Genomic DNA, 23,844 nt, shown 5'->3' on the forward strand with positions numbered 1-23,844 from the left:
AACCTGCAAGTTTTTTCGTATAACAGTATGTTGTAGTATATGGTTAAAGGTAGGGTAATCTAGTTACAATGACATATCAATTTACATTCCCATGCTGTCTTGCAACTTGTTAAGCAAATCCTTATCATACTGTATAATTATTATTTCTTGAAATCAGAGCTTGTTGGTCCATCTGCAGTAGCTCCGGGCTACGTGACAAGTCAACCATCATAATTCACCTCACTTTAAAAACAAAACAAAGAGATAAAAAACAAGATTAACTCCAGGAATTTACTGGACGTTTGTCATCACCAGACTATATTTTCCTCTTTTTTTTCTTTGCATTTTTATCTGCAAGGCTTAATGGTGATTGAGAAGTCGTTATGTTGTGTTTTGGTTATAACAGTGAGTGTTTGGTTTGAATTTCGTGCAAAGCTATACGAGGACTATCTGCGCTAGCCATCCCTAATTTGGTAGTGTAAGACTTGAGGGAAGAGAGCTACTTATCACCACCCATCGCCAACTCTTGGGCTACTCTTTTACCAATGAATAGTGGGATTGATCGTCACGTGATAACGCCACCATGGCTGAAAGGGCGAGCACGTTTGGTGTGACGGGGATTCGAAACCGCGACCCTCAAATTACGAGTCGAGTGCCTCAACCACCTGGCTATGCTGATCCAACTGTACAAAATAATTTTATTTTAATATTAACGTAAATCAGGACGTTTAGACAAGAGCAAGTTTCCGGTATTTACATGTACCTGTTGTTAAAAATACAGTAACTATGACCTTTAAGAAAGCGTTTACGTCCGGCTTAGTTGCATATATTAGTTGCTTATAAACCGAAGATTGCCGCCCTAATGAATGTAACGAAAGAAAAGAAGATCACGAGATACGATGTAGCGAATTCCAAATGTGAGCTACATTGTCGCAGATCAGTGATATTACGTAAATATAAAACGTAAAATGTAATTTTGACTAATTGGCCCATGTAGTATAGTAGACCAGATTCGAACCCTGAATTACACCAACGTGGCTTATATGATGTAATATATAAAAATAAGATACTTATATATAACATTTCGGCTCATTAGTGAACCAAACTATAAACATTAATACCCATCATGGATGGTATTATGGGAGCATGAAGGATAACTATCCGACTCACGTGGTACCATGGATACATTTCAAAATTTAAACAACCATGGATTGCAATATGTCATTATTAAAGATAATACTTTGGCTTACGTTTTTCAGTGGATCTAGTTTAGAATCTAAATATGGTCCGGCATGGCCAGGTGGATTGAGGCGTTCAACTCGTAATCTGAGGGTTGCGAGTTCGAATCCTCGTCACACCAAATATGCTCGCCCTTTCAGCTGTGAGGACGTTATAATGTGACGGTCAATCCCACTATTCGTTGGTAAAAGAGTAGCCCAAAAGTTGGCGGTGGGTGGTGCTGACTAGCTGTCTTCCCTCTAGACTTACACTGCTAAATTAGGGACGGCTAGCGCAAATAACCCTTGAGTAACTTTGCTCGAAATTCAAAAAACAAACAAACAAACAGAATCTAAATAAATCTTACATGAATTATATTAATTAATCATAAAATATAACTTTAATTCACGTAATACCATAGATCATCTTCTGAATGTTTATAGAGCAGATAGCCCTTTGTGGCTTTGCTATACGAAACCCACCACATCTTCTGAATGTTTATAACACCACTATGGATTTTACTCTAGAAATTTAAATAATAAAATATCACTCTGTGGTTCATGTTGGTTACTAGACCAAATTCCAAATACCACCAAACATTGTAGTTACTTATGTGTTTTAGTTTAATCTAATTCTGTGTGTTCATATAAAAAATGATGGTAGTGATTTAAAGTAACATTTTGCTGTACGAAACCGATTATATGAGAGATTTGTTGATTTACGATCAGCATATTTCTTTCAGTAATTTTGTTTAGTGGTACATTCATTAATATTGGGGATAAACATACCAGTAACCTCAAAAAAAATATTATCAAGAAAAATAATGCTCGAGCATCCGTGTATACCACAAATATTTTCATCCAATTTATTCATGAAAATCGTATTTTGTTAAAACTTTGCCAGTAAAAAGGCTTAGACTTACAACACTCGTGGTGTCTTTGTAGGTGGCCCAGCATAGCGGGGTGGTTAAGGCACTCGAGGGTCTGAGGGTCGCGGGTTCGAATCCTCGTCACACCAAACATGTAGCTCTTTCACTCGTGAGAGCGTTATAATGTTACGGTCAATCCCACTATTTGTTGGTAAAATAGTAGCAGTGGGTGGTGATGACCAGCTGCCTTCCCTCTAGTCTTACACTGCTAAATTAGGAACAGCTAGCGCAGATAGCCCTTGAGTAGCTTTGCGCGAAATTCGAAACAAACCAAACCAGTCTTTGTAGCTATTCTTCTTCTTCTGCGAGGATGACGTATTCAGTTTTTGATATTACAGAGTAAAAGCGTGCTGTTGTTTGGTGAAGTAAGCTCACATAAAGTAAAGTAATGACTTCTACTGCGGTTGATTCAATACCGTCAGTGAACAAAGCATAGAATTTCAGACTTGCACGGGATATTTACCACTTAAGATCCATGAAGCATCTGAATCGGCTCATGGGCAAAACGATTAGATAACGGATCCCCCTTCCCCTCCTGAGGTTTATTCGTAGACATCCCTATCTAAAAGCAGAGGAAGGGCAGTCAGTCTGTAATTCCCGCTTTCTACGCTGATGTCGTGATTATATTTGTAAATACATTTGGTAGGGCACATTTTATAAAACTGCTGAATCTGTCGTGTATAGAAAGTTGATTTAATCCTTTCTGTGTTTTGGAAATTAACAAAAAAAATTTTAAAATTGCTTTCTGATAGCTCATACATATATATTAATGAAATAAAAGTTCTTTAATGGTCTGTTTTTGTGTTTCTGGACAAAATATACCTGACAAGTAATTGTTACATATTTTAATTTTTACATGACATATAATATTTTAATGAAACTATATTAAAGAGGCCCGGCATTTCCAGATGGTTTAAGCACTGGCCTTGTAATCCGAGTGTCACGGATTCGAATCCTCGTCATACCAAACATGCTCGCCCTTTCAGCTGTGAGGACGTTATAAAGTGACTGTCAATCTCACTATTCGTTGGTAAAAGAACAGCCCAAAAATTGGCGGTGGGTGGTGATGACTGTGCCTTCCCTCTAATTTTACGCTGCTAAATTAGGAACGGCTAGCGCAGATAGCCCTCGTGTAGCTTTGCGCGAAATTCAAAAACAGAGAAACTACAGTGAAGAATAGGAATGATTTTCTGTAGTGTTTATGATATATAAGTTCAGAATAAGTCTGATAGAGCACAAACAACATGCCCAACGCCATTTAGCGACCACTGATTGTAATACATTATAACAGGCGAATACATTCGGACAAATAATTAAAAATACAGTGAGAAATGGTTTGCCCGAATTAACTAAGAAATATTTTTGAAACATTTAAGGTGCCCGAGTTATCTCGGGTAAAATCTGATGAAAGCAACTGGTAATAGTGGCTTTCTGATACTGTTCCACGTGCACACGTTTCGATGAATCTATGATACGTTAAGCATATTTTTGTTTCAAGCAAGCAGTATTGTGTTCTTTTACTTTCATAGTTAAAGACAGAACTTTCAGAACTGTCGTTTAGTTATTCGAGTTTTTCTACGTTATAATTCGATAATAAATAATATTAAAATGGTGACAGCAGGTAATTGATGAATGTCAACGAACATTAAACCAGATAGTTAATGTTCATTATTTAGCTCATCAGATCGGTCCCATGCCCTTCAGGACAAATGTGTACTGAGCACACATCATATTTCCATACACAAGAAACATCCACTTCACTGACCAGGGTACGTCTCAGCATGAACGTTTCTCTGCTGTTGTTATTTTTATTCTTTGTTCTTTGTTTCATCTGACCTTTCTTGTATTTTCTGGATGTGTCTTTTTTTTATAGCAAAGCCACATTGAGCTATCTGTTGAGTCCATCGAGGAAAATCAAACCCCAGATTTTAGCGTTGTAAGTCCGTATGCGTATCGATATACTAGTGGGGACTCTTGTATATTCTATGAAATATTGTAGTTTATAATTTTTCTGGAGTTGACACTGTATTCTGTATCAATATCATTTATCAATGTGCGTTTGGGTGCAAAGGTATTTACCTATTAATAAGATCATGTTCTCCATTCAGATAATAATAGTCAGAAGCTGTTTTTGTTGTTTTAATTACCAGGGCAGTTTTTCTAGGTGAATTGTCTTACCTGGTAATTAGGCGGTAAAATCTGTTGAACATTTGTTCGGTTTAGTTTGTCTTACATTTCGCACTAGTCATCCCTAATTTAGTAGTGATTGAATATAGGAAAGGCAGCTAATCAACAGCACCCTCTTAAGCTACTCCTTTACCATCGAATAGTATTATTGACTGCCACATTATAACCTTTTCATGGCTAAATGTGCAAGCACGTTACGAGGCGGGGATTCGAACCTGCAACTTACATATTGCGAGTCCAGTGCTCTGACCACCAGGCCATATTTAGTCGGTACAAACAAGTTAATATTTATTCAAAATCTCTGAAAGTTTCACAGTGTCACAGGCTTTGATTACATAACTTTTATTAGCTTTTCATTTTAAGGGCAGATTTCAAAGAGCAGACGTGTTATTACAGCACTTTTCTCTTTATGCTCAGCAAGTGGTACATAAATATATATAAGTACTAATGCTACCTGTTGTGATATCATGGGTACACCCTCATAAGCCGAGTCAACTTGTCACATTAAGTGTGTTGTAGTAATTTTATTATTATTGCTTGTATTAGAATCAGATCCGAGTCATTGCCTTGACTGATACTTCACTTTAGACTTTATTAATATTGTTTCAAAGTGGTGTTATGAAGGTAAATGTTTAGCCAGTTTAAAAGTGACGTCACTTAACACAAGAACAGTTGTCTTACATCTATAATAAGTGTAATTAACTTGGTATTTCCAATATAATACTTCTACAGACGATCACAACGTTGCGAGAGTTACTTATATTTAATGGGAGAGATCATTTTGCTAAATTTATTTGTGTTCGTTGAGTAGCTTTTTTTTTATTAGCTCAGAAATTTCAAAGATTTTAGAGGGCGTTATGTAGTAATTATATTCGGCTCATAACTTCTATTTCTCTTATTTTAAACAGCGTTGAAAAAGCATTTTATTTATTTCATATTACAAACAGAATGCTAAACAGTATATTTGTTTTATTTCACATTATAAAGAGAGTTGTAAAATGTTATATCAGTTTCTAGGATTCGGTAATGGATGATTTAAAAAAAAACATTCATTACAAGTAACATTTTTTTTTAATGTTCAACTAATTGCAGATCAAAGCTGTTCTTATAAGGAAATAATGTTTACATAAAAGGTAGTCGTCCCCCAGTGGCAAATCGGTATGTCACGCGAGTTTCGATACTTGTAGTGAGCAGAACACAGATAGTCCATTGCGCAACTTTGTGCTTAACTTTAAGCAAACAAATATAAACACCTAAAAGTTACGTTATGTTACATCAGAGAAATATCTACATAATTTGGTCAACAGAAATGTAAAACGTTTTTATTTTTTCTGTTATCAATAGCAGTTTACTGTGCATCTGCACAGTTTCTAGAAGTCTTTGGTCAGTACAGGTGGAATGTCCAAACCTTTGGTAGCCTGACCTATAAAGAATAAAAACTGCTTAAATAATGTTTTATTTTTTAACATTATCTGCTCCTGAGTCTATATACATGCACCAGCGGTGCTCTAAGACCTTTGTATGCTCTTTCTGAAGGTATTAAGTTAGGTTGCGAAAGAAAAAAAAAAAAAAAAAACGTCATTTGGATCTAAGTCTGGTGAATAAGAGGTGATTGAGTAATTCGAAGACAGCATCATGGATAGTGTTCCAAGCAACACGCGATTTGTGTATGTAAGCTGTGTGGTCATTGTTCAGGTGCAATAACACTTTTTTTTAAATAATCTTCTTCTTTGTTCTTTGACTTGTTGACGCAGATTGTTGACCAAGGAAGCATGGTAAACTCCTGTAACACTTTGATCCTTTCCAAATCATCTTTTTTTGGGGATGGGTGAACTTGGGTGTTCCCATTGCAAACTTTAGATATTTGTGGTGAACTCACGTTTCATCCATGGTTACAAATCATTGAAACCCTTGGTTTAGTCGATGGTTTTCAACAACTCGGATCCGTTTTTGCTCAGAGGAGAACATTTTTGAAATCCATCTGGCACTAGCCTTACTCATGCTCAAAATTTCACCAAAAAGTCCTTCCTAGAATAATTTCACCAATTCCTATTGCCTTTGCTAATTTTCTGAAGGTAATTCTTCTATCACATATAACCAAATTATGATCTTTATGTACAATTTCTGTTGTCGTCGAGGGACGACCCCACCTCGTATCATCTTTACGTGATTGTATACTGCGCTTAAACTCACCACATCACTCTTTCACTGCTGACTATGTCAGAACATCCATTGTTACTTCCATCTGCTGGTGGATTTTTGTGCAATGTTATTTTCTTTTAACGAAAATTGAACACGTCACATATTACATTACATTTAACACTGCTCATTTCTTTTCTTCACTGATCGACAATATACAAAATAAGCTGGTTAAATTATACGTTACATGCTGTTTACTCACAAAAAGATAAAACATAACATTTATAGAAAAAAATCATATATCCCAGTTTTTGTTTTTCGTAGCTCATACATCAATTTTTTCGGACAATCCTCGTAGAATTAGTACATAATTCATCAGATTTAACGTATTCTTAAGCGTTCGCTAAAACTATTATTTGATAACTAAGAAAACTTTTTCCTCCATAAAATGTGCTTTAACCTCCCACTTCACCTTCCCCGCTACAATTCGTGACAAAGAAATTTTCATCAATATATTAACGAGATTAGGTCTGTGTTTAAGTTTGAAATGACCACCCACTGGAAGCATTCTTCTAGTTTAGTTTTTTTTCCTCACCCATATGATGGATTGCCTTGTTTGCTGCACCCATAAAAGAAGCTTCATTGTGTTCTGCGATTGGTCTTGTTTGATTGACAAGAACTGTGTGTCCGGCGCCACTGACAATCGTATAACCACCTATCACCTTGACTAAGCCTAGACGAACAAAAAATTCAAACCTGTACATAAAGGCTTTCCTTGGTTAGAATTCGAGGCGTCTTAACTCGTGTTAAGTGAAAATCTTCCAAACAAGTTCAAACTTAGCACTTTCAGGTAGTTCTATTGGCACTTATCTCGTCTACGAATTCCGGAAAGACAAGAACATGTTAATAAAAGGCTTGATAAGTGGTATGTTGTGCCAAATCACCAGAAGTATCATTATTTCTATTGGACTTATAGGGAATCAACACTTACTTCACTAAGGTAGTCTGTCGTAACGTACTTCTAACCAAGCCGCACATCCATACAGTACAGCGGTATGTCTACGGATTTACAACGCTAAAATCAGGGGTTCGATTCGCCTCGGTGGTCTCAGCAGAGAGCCCGATGTGGCTTTGCTATAAGAAAACACACATTTTCTACACTAATGTATTATTGGGAAAGGGCCCTAATTAACACACTAAATAATCTTATCAAAGATACAGAGTAAATGTTTAACCTTATCAATAACAGAGATAGCCCATTGAGTAGTTTTGAATTTAACACCAAACAAACAAATTATCTGTGGCATTACCTTCAAATTAATCTATCTTGTTTGTACATAGTTTGTGGGATAGTAAAAGTTTGGGAAAATTAAAATACAGTTCATAAGTGCATGATCCTACGTGCTCTATTGTAAGCGAGAGTGTTAAACAGATCTCTGAACCAAAAAATAATTCAATATGCTGTTTCAACGAAATGTCCTCAGGTTTGAGAGCTCGTAACGCTAAAATTCGATTTTCGAACCCTGGGATGGATAGAATGTAGATACACCATTCTGTAGCTTTGTACTTGAAAAACTAACAGACGAATTTTAATTTAGAAACACATATATCGAATTTCAAATAAAGTTTTGCTTTGATCCTTTTGAACAGTGGTGTGGCAGTATGAACAAACTGGTGGCACAGCGGTATGTCTGCCGACTGACAACGCTAAAGAATGGATTTCCATACCCATGGTGGGGAGAGTACAGATAGCCCATTGTATAGCCTTGTGCTTAACTTCAGACAAAGAAACAATAAAATGAAAGAACTGTAACAATTAAATATAGAAAACACACACATATATATGCTGTTAAACATGAAGTATCAGTTTAACGAATTGAAATTTGATAGATCATTGAGTAAGAGTATTCTTTTGTACCAAGATTTTAGTTTTAGGCAAAACATTATTTAGCTAAAAAAATAGTAAATAAAACCTAGATACTGAGTGAGTGTCACAGAAGTTTACTTTGCTTTTCTTAGGCCGCAAATCCAGATGAACTGAGCTTTGTCGAGCAGGAAGAACTTTGGATTGTTGGAGAAGGAGATGGAGATGGGTGGGTGAAGGTGAGATATATTGTATTTACTAACATTGGATTGTTGGAAATGGGTGGATGGGTGAAGAGGAAAAATGTTGTATTTAAGAATATTGGATTGTTGGAGATGGACATGGGTGGGTGAAGGTTAAATATATTGTATTTAAGAATTTTTTTATTGTTTGAGAAGGAAACGGATGGTTGAAGGTAAGATATTACACAGGCCTGCGAATTTAAGCTTCTTAAAAGTTCTTTTGGTTTTAATGACGAATTTTCTGTAATTCAGCAATGCAGATTTTGGAAGTACTTATTTATTTTTATCACATAAGGATTTTTTTTTACAAATCAGGATGGAAGAAACACAGTTTTACTTGGATGAAATTTACCATAAATATAACAGAATATGTTTGGGTCATTAACAGTACCTTCTGTTGCCATAACGACAAAGATTGAAAAGATTAATATGATCTGAGAAGTGCATGCACAAACAAATACCATCCAGAAATAGCACGTCATGTGGCCTGTTAACCGTTTATATACTTGTGATGTGGTTCTCGGTGCTCTAGAATGATCTATAAGACTCTCACGTCGCGATTGGTTTATAGAAATGTATAGTCAATGATAGTAAACATTTTAGGCATAACAGAATGTGACCCGATTTCAATGAAAATGAGTCACTTATGTAAAAGTACATATGACGTTTTGTGAAAAATCTGTACGTGATGGAGAAAAATGGATATTATTTTCGGATTCAGCGTACGTGTAGAACATGTAAAAATTTCAAAACAATAAAACCATCGCAGGCCTGTATTATATTTAAGAATTTTGGTTTGTTTGAGAAAAAGATGGATGTGTTAAGTTGTTGGAGATTATAAGACCAAAAAGATACGATTTAGAAAGCCTTTTATATTGGAAAGTGGTGAGTCTTGTGGTTACTGTTTTTCATATGGAGAAGATATTGCAAAATATTGAGTTAAAATATTTTATTATGTAACAAGTAAACGTTTCTGTTTGTTATGTATTGTGTTTATTGGGACAAGGCAGGTAAATAGACAGTTAAAAGAGAGAAAAGAAAAGGTAAATAATTTATTTTTGTCTAATGTTTCAACTTGTGATAATTGAAATAATAGTTTTCAGAAAATTAAGGGCCCTATTGGCTCATAATGTTAAAAACTGGGTTTCGATTCCCGTAGTTGGCACAACACAGATTACTCATTGTATAATTTTGTGCTAAACAATAAATAAACAACAACAACAAACAAAAAACAAAACAAAGCATTATCTCAGTGTTTATTTTACAGCTCACCAACGTCAGGTTTTGGTTTTGGGAAAGTTAATGGAATAGTAGCTAAAAATATTTTCCTTCAATAGTACAGAGAGATCCTTGATTGGTCTGATCCTTCAGTAGTACAGAGAGTTCCCTGGTTGGTCTGATCCTTCAGTAGTACAGAGGGTTCCCTGATTGGTCTGATCGAGATTCAAATATAAGAACCCACATTGAAACAAATAGGCGAGGAAACTTTCATTGAGATATGTTCTAAATTTAGATTTTTGAACTCATTTTAAACGTTCATTCAAACACAAAATCCAAAAAAAATCGTAAGGTTGTAGTTTTGATATAATTTATTCGTTCACTATTATTACTAGTATTTTAAAAGCACCTTCGTGAAAGTTGGATTGATCCTAACATACCATGGGTTTTTTTTACATTTACAAATATTGTGTCAGAAAGTGTTGTCATCATCCTGTCCATCACTGTCTTGTTCAACTTATTTTTAGGCAAGGAACTGTAAGGATGAAGAAGGTTATATTCCTCAGAACTACGTAGAAATAGTTGATGGCCAAAATTTTGTGTCATCTATACAGCCAGCACCAGCGTCGTTTACTTCTGTTGATTATACCACTGATTCTTTCTCTTCAGTTGGTAACAACCAGTCGGAAGAGTTCCCTGAAGTTTTTCAATCAGAACCCGATAGAGTGGAAATCGATGATGGTCTTCCACTTCCCTCTGGTGGTAACTATTTATTTCAAAACTATGAGAGAGAAATATATTTAAAGCTTATTTGATAAATAAGTGAAACGAATTCTCGATTCCTAATGAGATTTGTGTAGACAGGAAACTTGTATCTCAGAACGGCTGGTACAGGTATTAAGCAGAGAACAACGTTTCGACCTTCCTGGGTCATATTCAGGTTAACAAAAAGAGGAAGAGAGAAAACTTATTGGTGTCAAAGTTTTTATTTTATTTTTTTGCTATTAAATTTATAAATGTTAGTTGTTGTTTTTTTGCAAGTTTTACTTAAACTTTTCTATAAAAAAAGGATAAATTTTATTTGCAGTGATTGTTTGTTTTGAAATTCGCGCAAAACTACATGAGGGCTATCTGTGCTAGCCGTCCCGAATTTTGCAGCACAAGACTAGAGGGAAGGCAGCTAGTCATTACCGCCCACCGCCAACTCTTGTGCAACTCTTCTACTAACGCCTCCACAACTGACTGAAAGGGCGATCATGTTTGGTGGGATGGTGTTTCGAACCCGCGACCCTTGGATTAGGCACTCGACTCGTAATTTGAGGGTTGCGGTTTCGAAACCCTCACATAAAATGTGATTGCCCTTTCAGACGTGGAGGTGTTATAATTCGACTGTCAATCCCACTATTCGTTGGTAAAAGAATAGCCCAACGGTTAGCGGTGGGTTGTGATGACTAGCTGCCTACCTTATAGTCTTAGACTGCTAAAGTAGGGACGGCTAACGCGGATAGCCCTCGTGCAGCTTTGCGCAAACTTCCAAAAACAAACAAACAATCTTCACTGCAGAAATAACAAGGATTCAGCTGGTCGTGTGATGGTCACATTAGGCTATCAGCTTCACGTGGAAATGATGTACATGTCTGCATCGGTTTTAGTAAAAAAAAAATACATGGTTGAAATGGTGTGGTGGAGTTGATAACCGATTATCTTAATTAGTAGTGTCTACACTATATAGAAATTAAATTATTCGTAATACAGCATTAACTATTTCCGTGTAAGTGATAAGTAGATTGTAGACCTGGTTGTTAAGGTTTAACTATTTTCGTGTAAGTGATAAGTAGATTGTAGACCTGGTTGTTAAGTTTAACTATTTTCGTGTAAGTGATAAGTAGATTGTAGACCTGGTTGTTAAGGTTTAACTATTTTCGTGTAAGTGATAAGTTGATTGTAGACCTGGTTGTTAAGGTTTAACTATTTTCGTGTAAGTGATAAGTAGATTGTAGACCTGGTTGTTAAGGTTTAACTATTTCCGTGTAAGTGATAAGTAGATTGTAGACCTGGTTGTTAAAGTTTAACTATTTTCGTGTAAGTGATAAGTAGATTGTAGACCTGGTTGTTAAGGTTTAACTATTTTCGTGTAAGTGATAAGTAGATTGTAGACCTGGTTGTTAAGGTTTAACTATTTCCGTGTAAGTGATAAGTAGATTGTAGACCTGGTTGTTAAAGTTTAACTATTTTCGTGTAAGTGATAAGTAGATTGTAGACCTGGTTGTTAAGGTTTAACTATTTTCGTGTAAGTGATAAGTTGATTGTAGACCTGGTTGTTAAGGTTTAACTATTTCCGTGTAAGTGATAAGTAGATTGTAGACCTGGTTGTTAAAGTTTAACTATTTTCGTGTAAGTGATAAGTAGATTGTAGACCTGGTTGTTAAGGTTTAACTATTTTCGTGTAAGTGATAAGTTGATTGTAGACCTGGTTGTTAAGGTGTGTAGAACGTGTACATGTATTTACTTGCAGACAAATTGTGTCAGGCACTATATGATTATGAGGCCACATGTGACGAAGAGCTGACATTCCTGGAAGGTCAGATCATTCGGATCTTGAAGAAAGTAGTTCACGATGTAGACGATGGATGGTGGGAAGGACAGATTGATGGTAATATCGGCATCTTTCCTTCTCTGGTTGTGAAAGAGATCAAGACAGAGGGAGAATCACAGACCCCAAGTGTAAGTTTTAACTTGTCAGAATGAACTTAAGAAATGTCAGGTCGTCATTTATTAACAAGTCAACAAAAAAGATGATTTGTGAGAAAAGGCAGAGGTCGTTTTATCTCAAGTTCTGTGTCTGCTGTGTGTTAATACAATAATTTGTTTCTGTGGTTGATAAGGACATCAGGATGATAATGGGAAAATATTTCCGTAAAATATTTTCGAGAAAAAAAATACCGCATAATAAATAGCGTGAACGTCGTTACTTATATCAGACAGTAGAAATAAACATTCGGCTTGTTTTTTATTGTTAAGTTAGATGTTGTCGTCTTGTAATTATACCGTTGTGGTTACCATTGCTACGACCTTGAGTATGTCGTACGTAACTTTCACGTTTATTGTTCGTTTTTTTAAAGAACGTGTTGACATACTGTTGAGGCGTGAGAAGCAGCTTGTGTTTGAGTTAACATCTGAAAATGATGCTGTCAAATAAACGTTAAGTGGCGCTTTCATTAAGAATATCCCAGGATTTAGTTTACAACGTATAGTCACAGATAAGTTTTTTGGTTTGGTTTGTTTTGAATTTCGTGCAAAGCTACACGTGGGCTATCTGCGCTAACCGTCCTTAATTTAGCAGCGTAAGACTAGAGGGAAGGCAACTAGGCATTACCACCCACTCTTGTGCTACTCTGTTTTCAACGAATCTTGACTGTGACATTATAACGCCCCCACGGCTGAATGAGCGAGCATGTTTGGTGTGATGGAGATTCGAACCCGCTACCCTCGGATTACGAGTCAAACACCTTAACCCACCTAGCCATACCCGGGTCCACAGATAGGTATAATTTTGCTCTCCTTTAATATGTGCATTGCTTTATAAATATTGGTGTTTCTCAAATTAAGGTTTACTTCTTTTTTTTTAATTTAAATATAATAGTTAAATGTTCAGAAATAATAGCTTTACAATGGCTCACTCTCAACGGCTCATTTCTTCCTATGTACCATTTTAATGCCTTGAGTTTCACACTCTGAGCTCGTAATTATTCACCATGGTTACCATCCTGTTATTACTTTATTGGATTGCAGCGTCCACTAGTTTTTGTTTTTTTCGGTCAGCAACTTAACATTTATAGGATAATTTTGAATATCGTCTTGTGATTGGCTTGGTGAAAACTATTTTTGTGAGGTTAGTTTTGACAGTAAAGATTTTATTTGTGACCGTTATTTGACTTATGCTTTAAATAACTGAATAAAACCCGTCTTTCTTTTGAATAGCAAAGCCGTTAGTAACACTCAATTTGTAGTAAAAATAAACCTGAACCTTTTCCGTCTAAATTACGGCTACATCTTTACAACGTCTTATGTTAATATACGGTTCTCAGTTTCGTGTTTTTTCAACAAAGACTTGTTATATGTGAACTTGTATGTTTGTCTTCACTGTTTTATTTCAATATTAGTCTCTTTAACTTTCTCTGTACGGCTAGATCCTCGAGAATTGGCTTAATATAGCTTTTTGTTGCTGACTTTTGGCTCAGAGAATATTATAAAATACCTTTCCACAAAATTCAGACTATCCCAACATACCTACCCTGAAAGGTTCGAGATTTAAAAAAAAATCATTTGCATTCTGTCTGGGAGTCTTTTTCATGTTTTGTGATCACTTAATAATACAAATGGTCACGAATTGCCAGGGATTAGGGCGCTTGATTAGCAATCTGAGGGTTGCGGGTTCGAATCCCCGTGAGGGTTTTTATAATGGGCGGCCAATCCCACTATTCGTTGGTAAAAGAATAGCTCAAGAGTTGTTGGCGAATGGTGATGACTAGCTGCCTTCCATCTAGTCTTACACTTTTAAATTAGAACAGCAGCGCAGATATTCCTCGTGTAGCTTTGCGCGAAATTAAAAAAAACAATAATACAAACATATAAACGAACATTACTTCTAAGCTCTGCATTTAACTTTTAAAAATGGTGAAAACGTACGAGTAAAGAAAAGACCATGGTATAAACACAGTCTGTATGACATCATTACTGATGTTAGTGAAATATGGCAGATGTTGTAAAATGTTCAAGAAGCAAAATAATATTTTTCTGTTACACACAGCTATGATTAGTAGTTTGCCATCATTTTTACGACGTATAAGAAGTACAAGTTTGAGGATTTAGTGAATTCGTGATCCACAAATTGGCACTAATTTCTGAAAGTCATATGCTATTAAGGACTTTTTAATCAACAAAGTCGTATATTATTGAAGGCCCTGTAACCAACAAATGCTTACATTACTAAGGCCCTTGTAACCAACAAGGTAATAATTAAGAATGTATTAACCAAAAAATCGTATATTTTTATGAACCCTGTAGCCAAGAAAGTTTCATCAAAAGTATAGTATTACTCTTAGTAGAAATGAGTCAGATGTACAATACAAACTGAAATCTCAAACACACTACAAACAGCATGTAAACAAAACTTTATTAACACTTTACAAATCAACTGCAGAATAACAAGCCAGCAAAGCACTTAAGAAAGTCGGTAAAGTCAAAAGAAAGTTATACAAAACCACAAATTTGTCAACATGACTGACTGGGTGACTGACTAACGTTGCTGGAAAGGCATATCTCTTGTTGCCTTTATATCTAAATGCATATGATTGAATTACATTACCTTTCTTAAATGTGTTTTTCTTAGTTTTATTTATAATCTTAGTAAAAGCAAGTAATAACAATTACCATTTTATGACATTACTAACGAGCTAACAGTACATGAATAGCTATATTGTATGATTAAGAGCACGCTCCGTGATTTGTCAAGTAACAACTCTCCCTCGTATGACGTGCGGATGCTTATGCGCACGCGCTACATGATCAGCCTGCAGCTGTATCAGCTAGTTTAAAAAATGCGGACTGTCTAGATTCTTTACATCTATGTTCTATTAAGGATCTAATTTTTGAAAACGAAGTTTTTAGTTCTATACATCTGACTCGAGAGTTTCGTGTTGAATAAAGTAAGACGTGAATCTCCTATGTGAGGACGAACACTATTACTGCTAAAGTCTGATACGGCTTTGCTCGAGCACTCTGAACTTAAAACAAGAAAAATAAATTGTATAATTTACCTTTGTGTTATTTTCAAACTTAAGTGTGACCTCTTGATATCTAAGGTGATACTTGAAACAGTGCGATTTTTAAAATATGCCTTTCAAGGAAACAACACCATAGAAAAGAAGAAAATCTTATGATGATGACCTCGAGAATTTTTTCCCCGCGTAGAATGCACTTCTGCAATAATGAAGATGAGGTTGGAAACAGTAATACTGAATACGCAAAACAAGCCTTAACCATTAATTCAACCAAAGAAAAGGCTGTCACTCAAGCTAGATGAACGAAAAACTACAATAAATATATCAAAATCAGGAAATATCAAGAGATAGTTCTAAGAAAAGCTACTTGAAAGATATGCCTAGAGCCCATTAACTCTCGAGACTTGTAACAAAAAGCAGAGACAAGCGTAAAATGTTTTTAAACAAAAATTAGGAAGTAGGAATGTGAGCACCAAAAACAAGGAAACAGGGTAGGAATGGGTGAGGTAACATTGCAACTCTTAGCGGTTTTTTACACTGTGCAACTTCACAGTGGGTGTAGCAGTCGTTACGCCCATCCCTACTTTGTGTTTTACTTTGAACAACTAACTTTGGGGTTGTGAATACATTGTATCCAGTTTCAATACAGTTAACTCTAGGGTTAATATGACAAAATGTTTTAAGACATGATATTCAAGTTTAATAGTTTATTTGCAAAACACTGTAGATATTCAGTACTGTTGAGACAGAGCTCGACTATATACTTATATACTGATTTGATTCAGCTATTACATCATATCATTTGGTGTCCTTGTAATACGTACGCGATTAATACTTTATTTGACAGAAGGGAAATATACTAGCACTGGGTTGTCATTGTACAGTTGTACTTGCTTGTGAAATACTGGTACTTGCCAACCCAGTCAAGTAAGTGACATTCAAATATTCAACCAGTGGTTTATAACAAACAAAGTTAAGTAACAAGCACATTTTATGTAGTGACTAGACATAATCACAACTACTCCCTCTGGTGGTGGACGTATTAAAGCAAATTAGCACAAACTTTGGTATAGTTTGTGGTGTGCTTCGATTGTATCGGTTGTATACATGCTAAGCTATGTGGTTTACGATATACTTCACAGAATTCTAAGAACTCGTGAGTGAAAGTAAACAAGAATGTATAACAGTATGTCAATCATATTATATCTGCTGTATCCAGTGCTAACGAAGCTTTTTGTTCAATACCAGAGCTCATTAGGCTAGCTGGAATGGGACGAATATAGTTGTGGACGACGCTATTTATACTTTAAAATTTCATGAACAACTTTAATGGTGTAAACTAGATTAATTTAATGAAGTGCTGTGTTTATTAATTGTATTTATTTTAGTACGAATTACAATTTGAGTAACGATTTATTATTGTCATGTTATTTAATTTTTTTAATACCACTTACTTTATTATTATTCATTTATACCTGCGTTAACGTTACATAATAATCGTTTAAGCCTTATTGGCTTATTATGCCTACACCACATTTTGGTGATTATATTATTATTTTATCAGCTTAATCGATTCAACTCTCTCTTTTTTTCATTATTATTTCCAGGAGACATTAACAGCGAAGACGTGATACGACGCAGTCTAATTACTACATTAAATCTGTGATATATTAGGTTGTAACAGTTAAATATTTGTAATCAGTTTGTTATACGGGATTGCTATTATCAACTTAAAATATTAGTTTGAGTCATCTCAGAAATGATCTACGTTTGCTTTGTGCTACTTTAGTTTTAATTTGCATAATTGGCTTTCTTTCGATCAGAGGTGTTATTAATTAAATTTTCAGGAACTGACGACACCAACAGATAGTGCCCCTCCTCCAGCGTTCACCCCTCCCAAGCCACAGTTGCTGCTGCCACCTGCTCAAGTAATCCTAACTCAACCCACCCCGGAAACAGAGGCTGTTGAGACGGGATCAACATCAAAAGGTATGATGGGAAACTACACCAAGTATTTACGTCATTATTTAGCAAAATTCAGTGTGCATGCGAATGCTCGCTTTTAATTGGCAAACAACTAGTCCTATTGTCACCAAACCTACTAAAGGTACCCTTATGATTCCTCGATAAGTGATATAAGGGGTCAGAATATGCCCTTGATCCCTTCCTCACGTGTCTTGGCCGTGCGCCGAAGGGCTACGTCAGCTCGTATCTTGTATATCTTATCACTTACTAGACTCAAAAGTCAAGGTTTCGTCCCCAGTGGCACAGAGGTAAATCTGTGGACTTGTACCGTTAGAAACAGGGTTTACATACCATGGTGGGCAGAACACAGGTAGCCCTTAGTGCTTAGTAACAAACACCACCAACAACAACAACTTATCACTTTTGTATTGTTAAAATTATGTCGTGAAGCTGTTCAAAATCTTATATAATACGAACACGATTTCACAACATTGTAGTATTTTCTAGGTACATTTGAAGTATTTAAGAATACGAGTTCTTTTTGCAACCATTCTTGGAGGTAAAATATTCGCCTGCATACAGGTTTATTCAACTGTGTGGCTCAGATTACTCCAGACAGTTTAACTGAAACAACTGGTGTCCAGCGTGGTCCAGTGGTTAGCGTGGTGAACGGTAAATCCATGGTTCGTACTCCCTTACTGCTTTAAAAGAAAATAGAAGAAAAACAAAACACGTTCCGCTCTTTGGGACATTGGGTGCGTTATAAGTGATTGTTGTTGTTTTCTTAGGATAAGGCTACAGAAATCTGGACTCTGTCTACTGCGGAGACTCGATATCCAAATGTTATGGTAACAAGTCCCTTACTTTACTTGTCTTACCAGGGGATAGGAGTGACAGTCAATTCTTAATATTCGATTGCAGTAGCCTATCAGATGGCCGCTTTTCTTTTGGTCTACTATTTTAAAATTAGAGATGACTATATGTAAATAGTTATGGAATAATTGTTTCTGTTTGTTTGTTTTTTAGAATTTCCCACAAAACTGCGAGAAATTGTAAAAAACAGAAACAATTATTCGATAACAAAAAAATCCCAAAACAAGCAGTTTATACTTGTTTAAAGCAGTATGTGTATTAGCAATTTGATGTTTAATGTTTTCTTGTCAAGTTATCAAGGCAATAATTTAATGTTGTTCTTCAGAAGACAAACAAAATTAAAAAACAACAACAACTTAACCAGGACATCCATCCATTTTAATAAAGCACTGTGAACACAGGAATCATGTTGTCAAAACTGATGTAATTTCAAAGTTACATTGTTTGTTCCATTAAAATCGTTTAGTGCTTTCATGTTTTCGGTAACACATCTCTGTTGCTCGTATGATACTGAATTACGTATACCAATATCAGAATGTTAAACATTTTGATCGTTTCTACAGCAGTATTACAACTATATGGTGGCGTTTAGGTGACGTCATAAGCAACTCAGCCTCTTACATTATGAAGTTATGTCTGATCGGTACATGAATTTTGGCATCAGTAAGTAATGTTAGGCTAGTATTCAACTGATTGCTTTTATCCAACAAGTTATAGGCCTTTGTTATCTTATTATTGCGTAATATGTTGTTAAATAGTTATTCATAGATCAAGCATTCAGTTGATTGCTTTTATACAACAATTCAGAGGTCTTCTGTAATCTCATTATTGCGTAATATGCTGTTAAATAGTTATTTATAAATGAAGCATTCAGTTGATTGCTTTTATACAACAATTCAGAGGTCTTCTGTTATCTCATTGTTGCGTAATATATTGTTTTTCCAGTTATTCATGGATCAAACGTGTTGATATTCCACAGAAAGTATTTGAGTACCTTGACTCACACTGGTTCTTTCTTATTTTACTTCTCTTCCCGACAGTTTCCATTCTGTATCACGATCCTGACTTCCAGTTAGAATTAACACAAGACCAACAGCAGCAGTACAATTCTCAATTTTCGGCCTCTGAGAGTGAATCTAGCGAACAGGAAACACCTGGTAAGTGTGGATAGAGGCTTTCAGCTTCAGTAAAAACGCCCTAGTCCGGGTAAATTTAATGTTATTGTATCTAATAGAACTACGGGGAAGTTTCAAGCACGTGTTTTTATTTTGGCTCTGATGTGACGACGCACCGAGTACTTAGTGGTTTTTTTTTCATCTTTTTTTTTCTGTTTTTAAATAACGCACATTTTGTGCGTAGTGCTGTTAGACAAGGTTTCAGTATAGTGATGATCTATCAGTTTAAATTTTTGTGTGTTTTAATTAAGGAGATTTGACGTACCGCCTGCCTAAGTGGCGTTACACATGCAAGTGTCACTGAAAACAAAAAAATTGGAAAGTCGTCCTTGTTAAAGTTTATGATTACTCCATCTTGCGGAGAATTACATGAATTATTAACTCTCTGAAGTAAGGGAGAGGAGGAATTGAAAGTAGATATTTTACTGTTATTTGTTTAACGTGTTAAACAAGTCATAATTTCCTTTTCTGTGTGGTTATTTTATCATTATCTCTCCTTATGAGCTTCTGCAGGTAGAAACTACGCTCCTCTAATGTCCAGTCCGGAGAGCCCGCCACGAGTAGAGGTAAGTAACATAAAACTGGATATTTTTCTCAAATTATCTACATCTCATGGTTTTGCAACTCTCATGGGATGATGACGTAGTATACCCTAACATTTATTTTTGAAATTGGTATCAGCCACTTAAGGTTACCAGAATTCCGAAGCTCTTGGAAACTGTTTCATACCAGGCATTTGTTATGCAGATATGAATTTGAATAATTTAAAAATGAAAATTTCTTGTCTTCATATGTTTGTCCCTGATTATTTTTTCTGAATAGTTTGTTTATTGTCTTTACTTGTGAGGTGGTGTTAGGCCGCGTTTCGAATCCGAGTGACACAACAAAAATATTCAGCAATTTAATCTGTGGTTACGTTATAAGTGTAACAGTCAATCTTTTAGTTTGGGTGGTGGGATGCTGATGATTATCTGTCTTCGCTTTGGTCTGTAGGCCCGGCATGGCCAGATGGTTAAGGCAATCGATTCGTAATCCGAGGGTCGCGGGTTCGAATCCCTGTCACACCAAACATGCTCGCCCCTTTCAGCTGTTGTGGCGTTATAATGTGCGGTCTATTCTACTATTCGTTGGTAACTGAGTAGCCCAAGAGTTTTCGTTGGTTGGTGATGATTAGCTGCCTTCCCTCTAGTTTTACAGTGCTAAATTAGGGACGGCTACCGCAGATAGCCCTCGTGGATCCTTGCGCAAAATTCAAACCAAACCAAACCTTTGGTCTGTCTTTAAAAAAATTGGGAAAGCAGTAGATAATCTTAGTAGCTTTACGATAAATACATAAAACAAATACAGTACAATTATTAGCCTAGAAAAGAGGGAAAATAGAAGGAAGGCCAGTTCGTGATGCTAGAAATAATACACCATCAAAGTTTAAATTACTTATTTGGACAACATGAGCCATCAAAGATCACGAATACTTGAAAAGCCAAGAGTTGTTGGCGTTGACTATGTGTTGATCAATTTACAGGAAATGTTCAGCTCTCTGTCCAAGGCAACCAGTGCATCTGACTTCCGGCCCAGCATGGAGAATAAGCAAAAGCAGGAAAAATCTAACACTTTAAACATTCAGTTATACATTACGGATTCTAATTTATCTCGAACGAACCTCCGATTTATTATGTTACCTATGTTAACGTATTACGATCTCAAATAGCCTGAAATTTTAATTTTAACTTAAAAGTTAATTCAGTGTCAATATCTATCAAATTTATTATACTTGCCAACAAAATTGATACAATAAATTTCTTTCATAACACATGGCCGGCATTACCAGGTGGTTAAGGAACTCCACTCGTAATCTGAAGGTCGCAGGCTCGAATCCCCGTCACACCAAACATGCTCGCCGAGGGGACGTTATGAAGTTACTGTCAATTCCCCTATTCGTTGGCAAAATAGTAGCTCAAGATTTTGCAGTGGGTGGTGATGACTAACTGTCTTTCCTATAGTCTTATGCTGCTAAATTAGGGACGATCAACGCAGATAGCCCTCGTGTAGCTTAGCGCGAAATTCAAAACAAACAAACAAGCATCTGACTTAACGATTTTTTTCAATACAACAGAAAGAAATATTTGAATACAGTATAATAGGCTTCAAATGATGAAAATCAGAATATCTAAAGTTATCAAAATTTACACGTCACTATTATACATGCCCTGCCTTTATTTTTCAAGAAAACTGTTTAACATTTCAAGATATAATTATTAAGCCTATTGTTATTTGCCTGCTTTTAAGTTGTGTCTTGTGATTGTTGTTCCCTTTCGCTCAACGGTAAGTCTGAGGGCTCATAACGATAAAAAATTGGGTATCAGTGCCTGCAGATATCCGAAATATTATTTATATTATATATTATATTATATTATAATATTATATTTATATTTTTAATCGTAAAACGTGTTCCAGGAAGTGATAGTTTCCTGTTTTTAATTGATGAAGTTGACCAATCTAAAGACACGACTCATAATCTGAGAGTCGTGGGTTTGAATTCTCCTTCCGAACATTCTTTCACTTTAATATGAGACCGCTCAACACAGCGGTTAATCCCAGTATTTGTTGGTAAAGAATAGCTCAAGAGTTGGCGGTGGGTAGTGTTGGCTAGCTGCTTTTTTATTTATTTTGTTTTTGAAGTGAATCACTTCAGAATTAGAAACGGCTAAGCACAAATAGCTCTAGAGTATATATATATATATATATATATGCGCGAAATTAAAAAACAAACAAACATACGAGAGCACACGTTTGATAAACAGTCATTTTCAGCTGTTTCTGCTTGCAGTGAAATTGAACGATATTGTTAATTTTATATGCCCTCAGTAAATGCGTATATAAAGCTGTATAACATATCCTACCTCTGTCAAACACGTTTGTTCTTCTCTGGTTCGGTCCGGCATGGCCAGGTGGGTTAAGGCGTTCGACTCGTAATCTGAGTCGCGGGTTCGAATTCCCATCGCATCAGACATGCTCGCCCTATCAGCTGTTGTGGCGTTATAATGTGATGGTCAATTCCACTATTCGTTGGTTACTGAGTAGCCCAAGAGTTTTTTTTGGTTGGTGATGACTAGCTGCCTTCCATCTAGTCTTACACTGCTAAATTAGAGACGGCTAGCGCAGATTGCCCTTGATTAGCTTTGCGCGAAATTCAAAGCAAACAAACAATTCTCTGGTTTACCTATGAACTATAGTACTCTTGAACTTGGTAGCGGTAACATTAAACAACTATTTTATTCCTTTCTGTTTTTCTTTTAGTTTTTAATTATTTAAAATTATTGAATTACATGGCACGAAAACAATGTTTTTCAGTCAAGACATCCCAACCTTGTTTTGCACATGCAGAGTAGCGTCATGAGAGCAGAGGCTGTGACCTGATATTTGACCTTAACCTCATTAATCACAGTTTTTCAAAAGCTACCCTGCTGTGTGAGTACACACACTTAACATCGTTTGTATTTGGTTACTTTGAAGAGAGAGTGCCGTGTTTTTAATGGGATCTCATGTGCTTTTGTATAAAGTAAAATGACCATGAATATATATGTTGTTGTTTTTTCACTCCTTTCTGTGGTTTTTCTCCAGGAACTTGTTGTTGTTAATAAACAGATCATAAGTATGGATAAAGTGGAAATAAAACAAATAAAATTGAATTGTATTTCCAATGAAGAACAGATGGATTTGATTCAGTTTGGATTTGAAGAAAACAAACCTGAATTCAGTTTGAAATAACCAAGTATAACCGAAGGGAGTCTAAACCTGATGCTTATTTACCTAAATAATGGGGCCCTGCATGGCCAAGCGTGTTAAGGCGTTCGACTCATAATCCGAGGGTCGCGGGTTCGAATCCCGGTCGCACCAAACATGCCCGCCTTTTCAGCCATGAGGGCGTTATAATATGACGGTCAATCCCACTATTCGTTGGTAAAAGAGTAGCCAAAGAGTTAGCGATGGGTGGTGATGACTAGCTTCTAGTAGCTTTGCGCGAAATTCAAAACAAAACAAACCTAAATAATGATACAATTTGTAGAAAATACATATAAGTGGAGATATAAATCAGTTAACATTGGTATCTGTCGTCTATCAGATATTGTATTCTTTAGATCTACATTCAGTTTTCCAGTCAAGCGTTCAGTAAACAAATGTTTCAAGTGAAAGCTTATTAGTTTTATATAAAGATTTTGAAGTTTATTTTTTAATTTTGACTAAAACTGAAGTAAACACAACGAAATAGTTT

General features: G+C 35.8%; 1 protein-coding gene across 2 annotated transcripts in view; it reads left to right on the forward strand.

Moving 5' to 3' along the window:
- The window catches only part of LOC143252201 (F-BAR and double SH3 domains protein 2-like), a 119,396-nt gene that overhangs the window by 94,157 nt on the left and 1,395 nt on the right, over nucleotides 1–23,844 (forward strand). Inside the window, exons 16-21 of one of the 2 annotated variants that reach the window (XM_076503958.1) lie at nucleotides 8,471–8,554; nucleotides 10,303–10,537; nucleotides 12,291–12,499; nucleotides 17,406–17,547; nucleotides 19,437–19,553; nucleotides 20,076–20,137. In XM_076503958.1, coding sequence (XP_076360073.1) covers nucleotides 8,471–8,554; nucleotides 10,303–10,537; nucleotides 12,291–12,499; nucleotides 17,406–17,547; nucleotides 19,437–19,553; nucleotides 20,076–20,137 — 849 coding nt within the window. The remainder of the gene's footprint in view (nucleotides 1–8,470; nucleotides 8,555–10,302; nucleotides 10,538–12,290; nucleotides 12,500–17,405; nucleotides 17,548–19,436; nucleotides 19,554–20,075; nucleotides 20,138–23,844) is intronic. The other variant, XM_076503959.1, reaches the window with a different exon arrangement.

The sequence above is a fragment of the Tachypleus tridentatus genome, chromosome 6 (assembly GCF_004210375.1).
Source record: "Tachypleus tridentatus isolate NWPU-2018 chromosome 6, ASM421037v1, whole genome shotgun sequence".
NCBI lineage: Eukaryota > Metazoa > Arthropoda > Merostomata > Xiphosura > Limulidae > Tachypleus > Tachypleus tridentatus.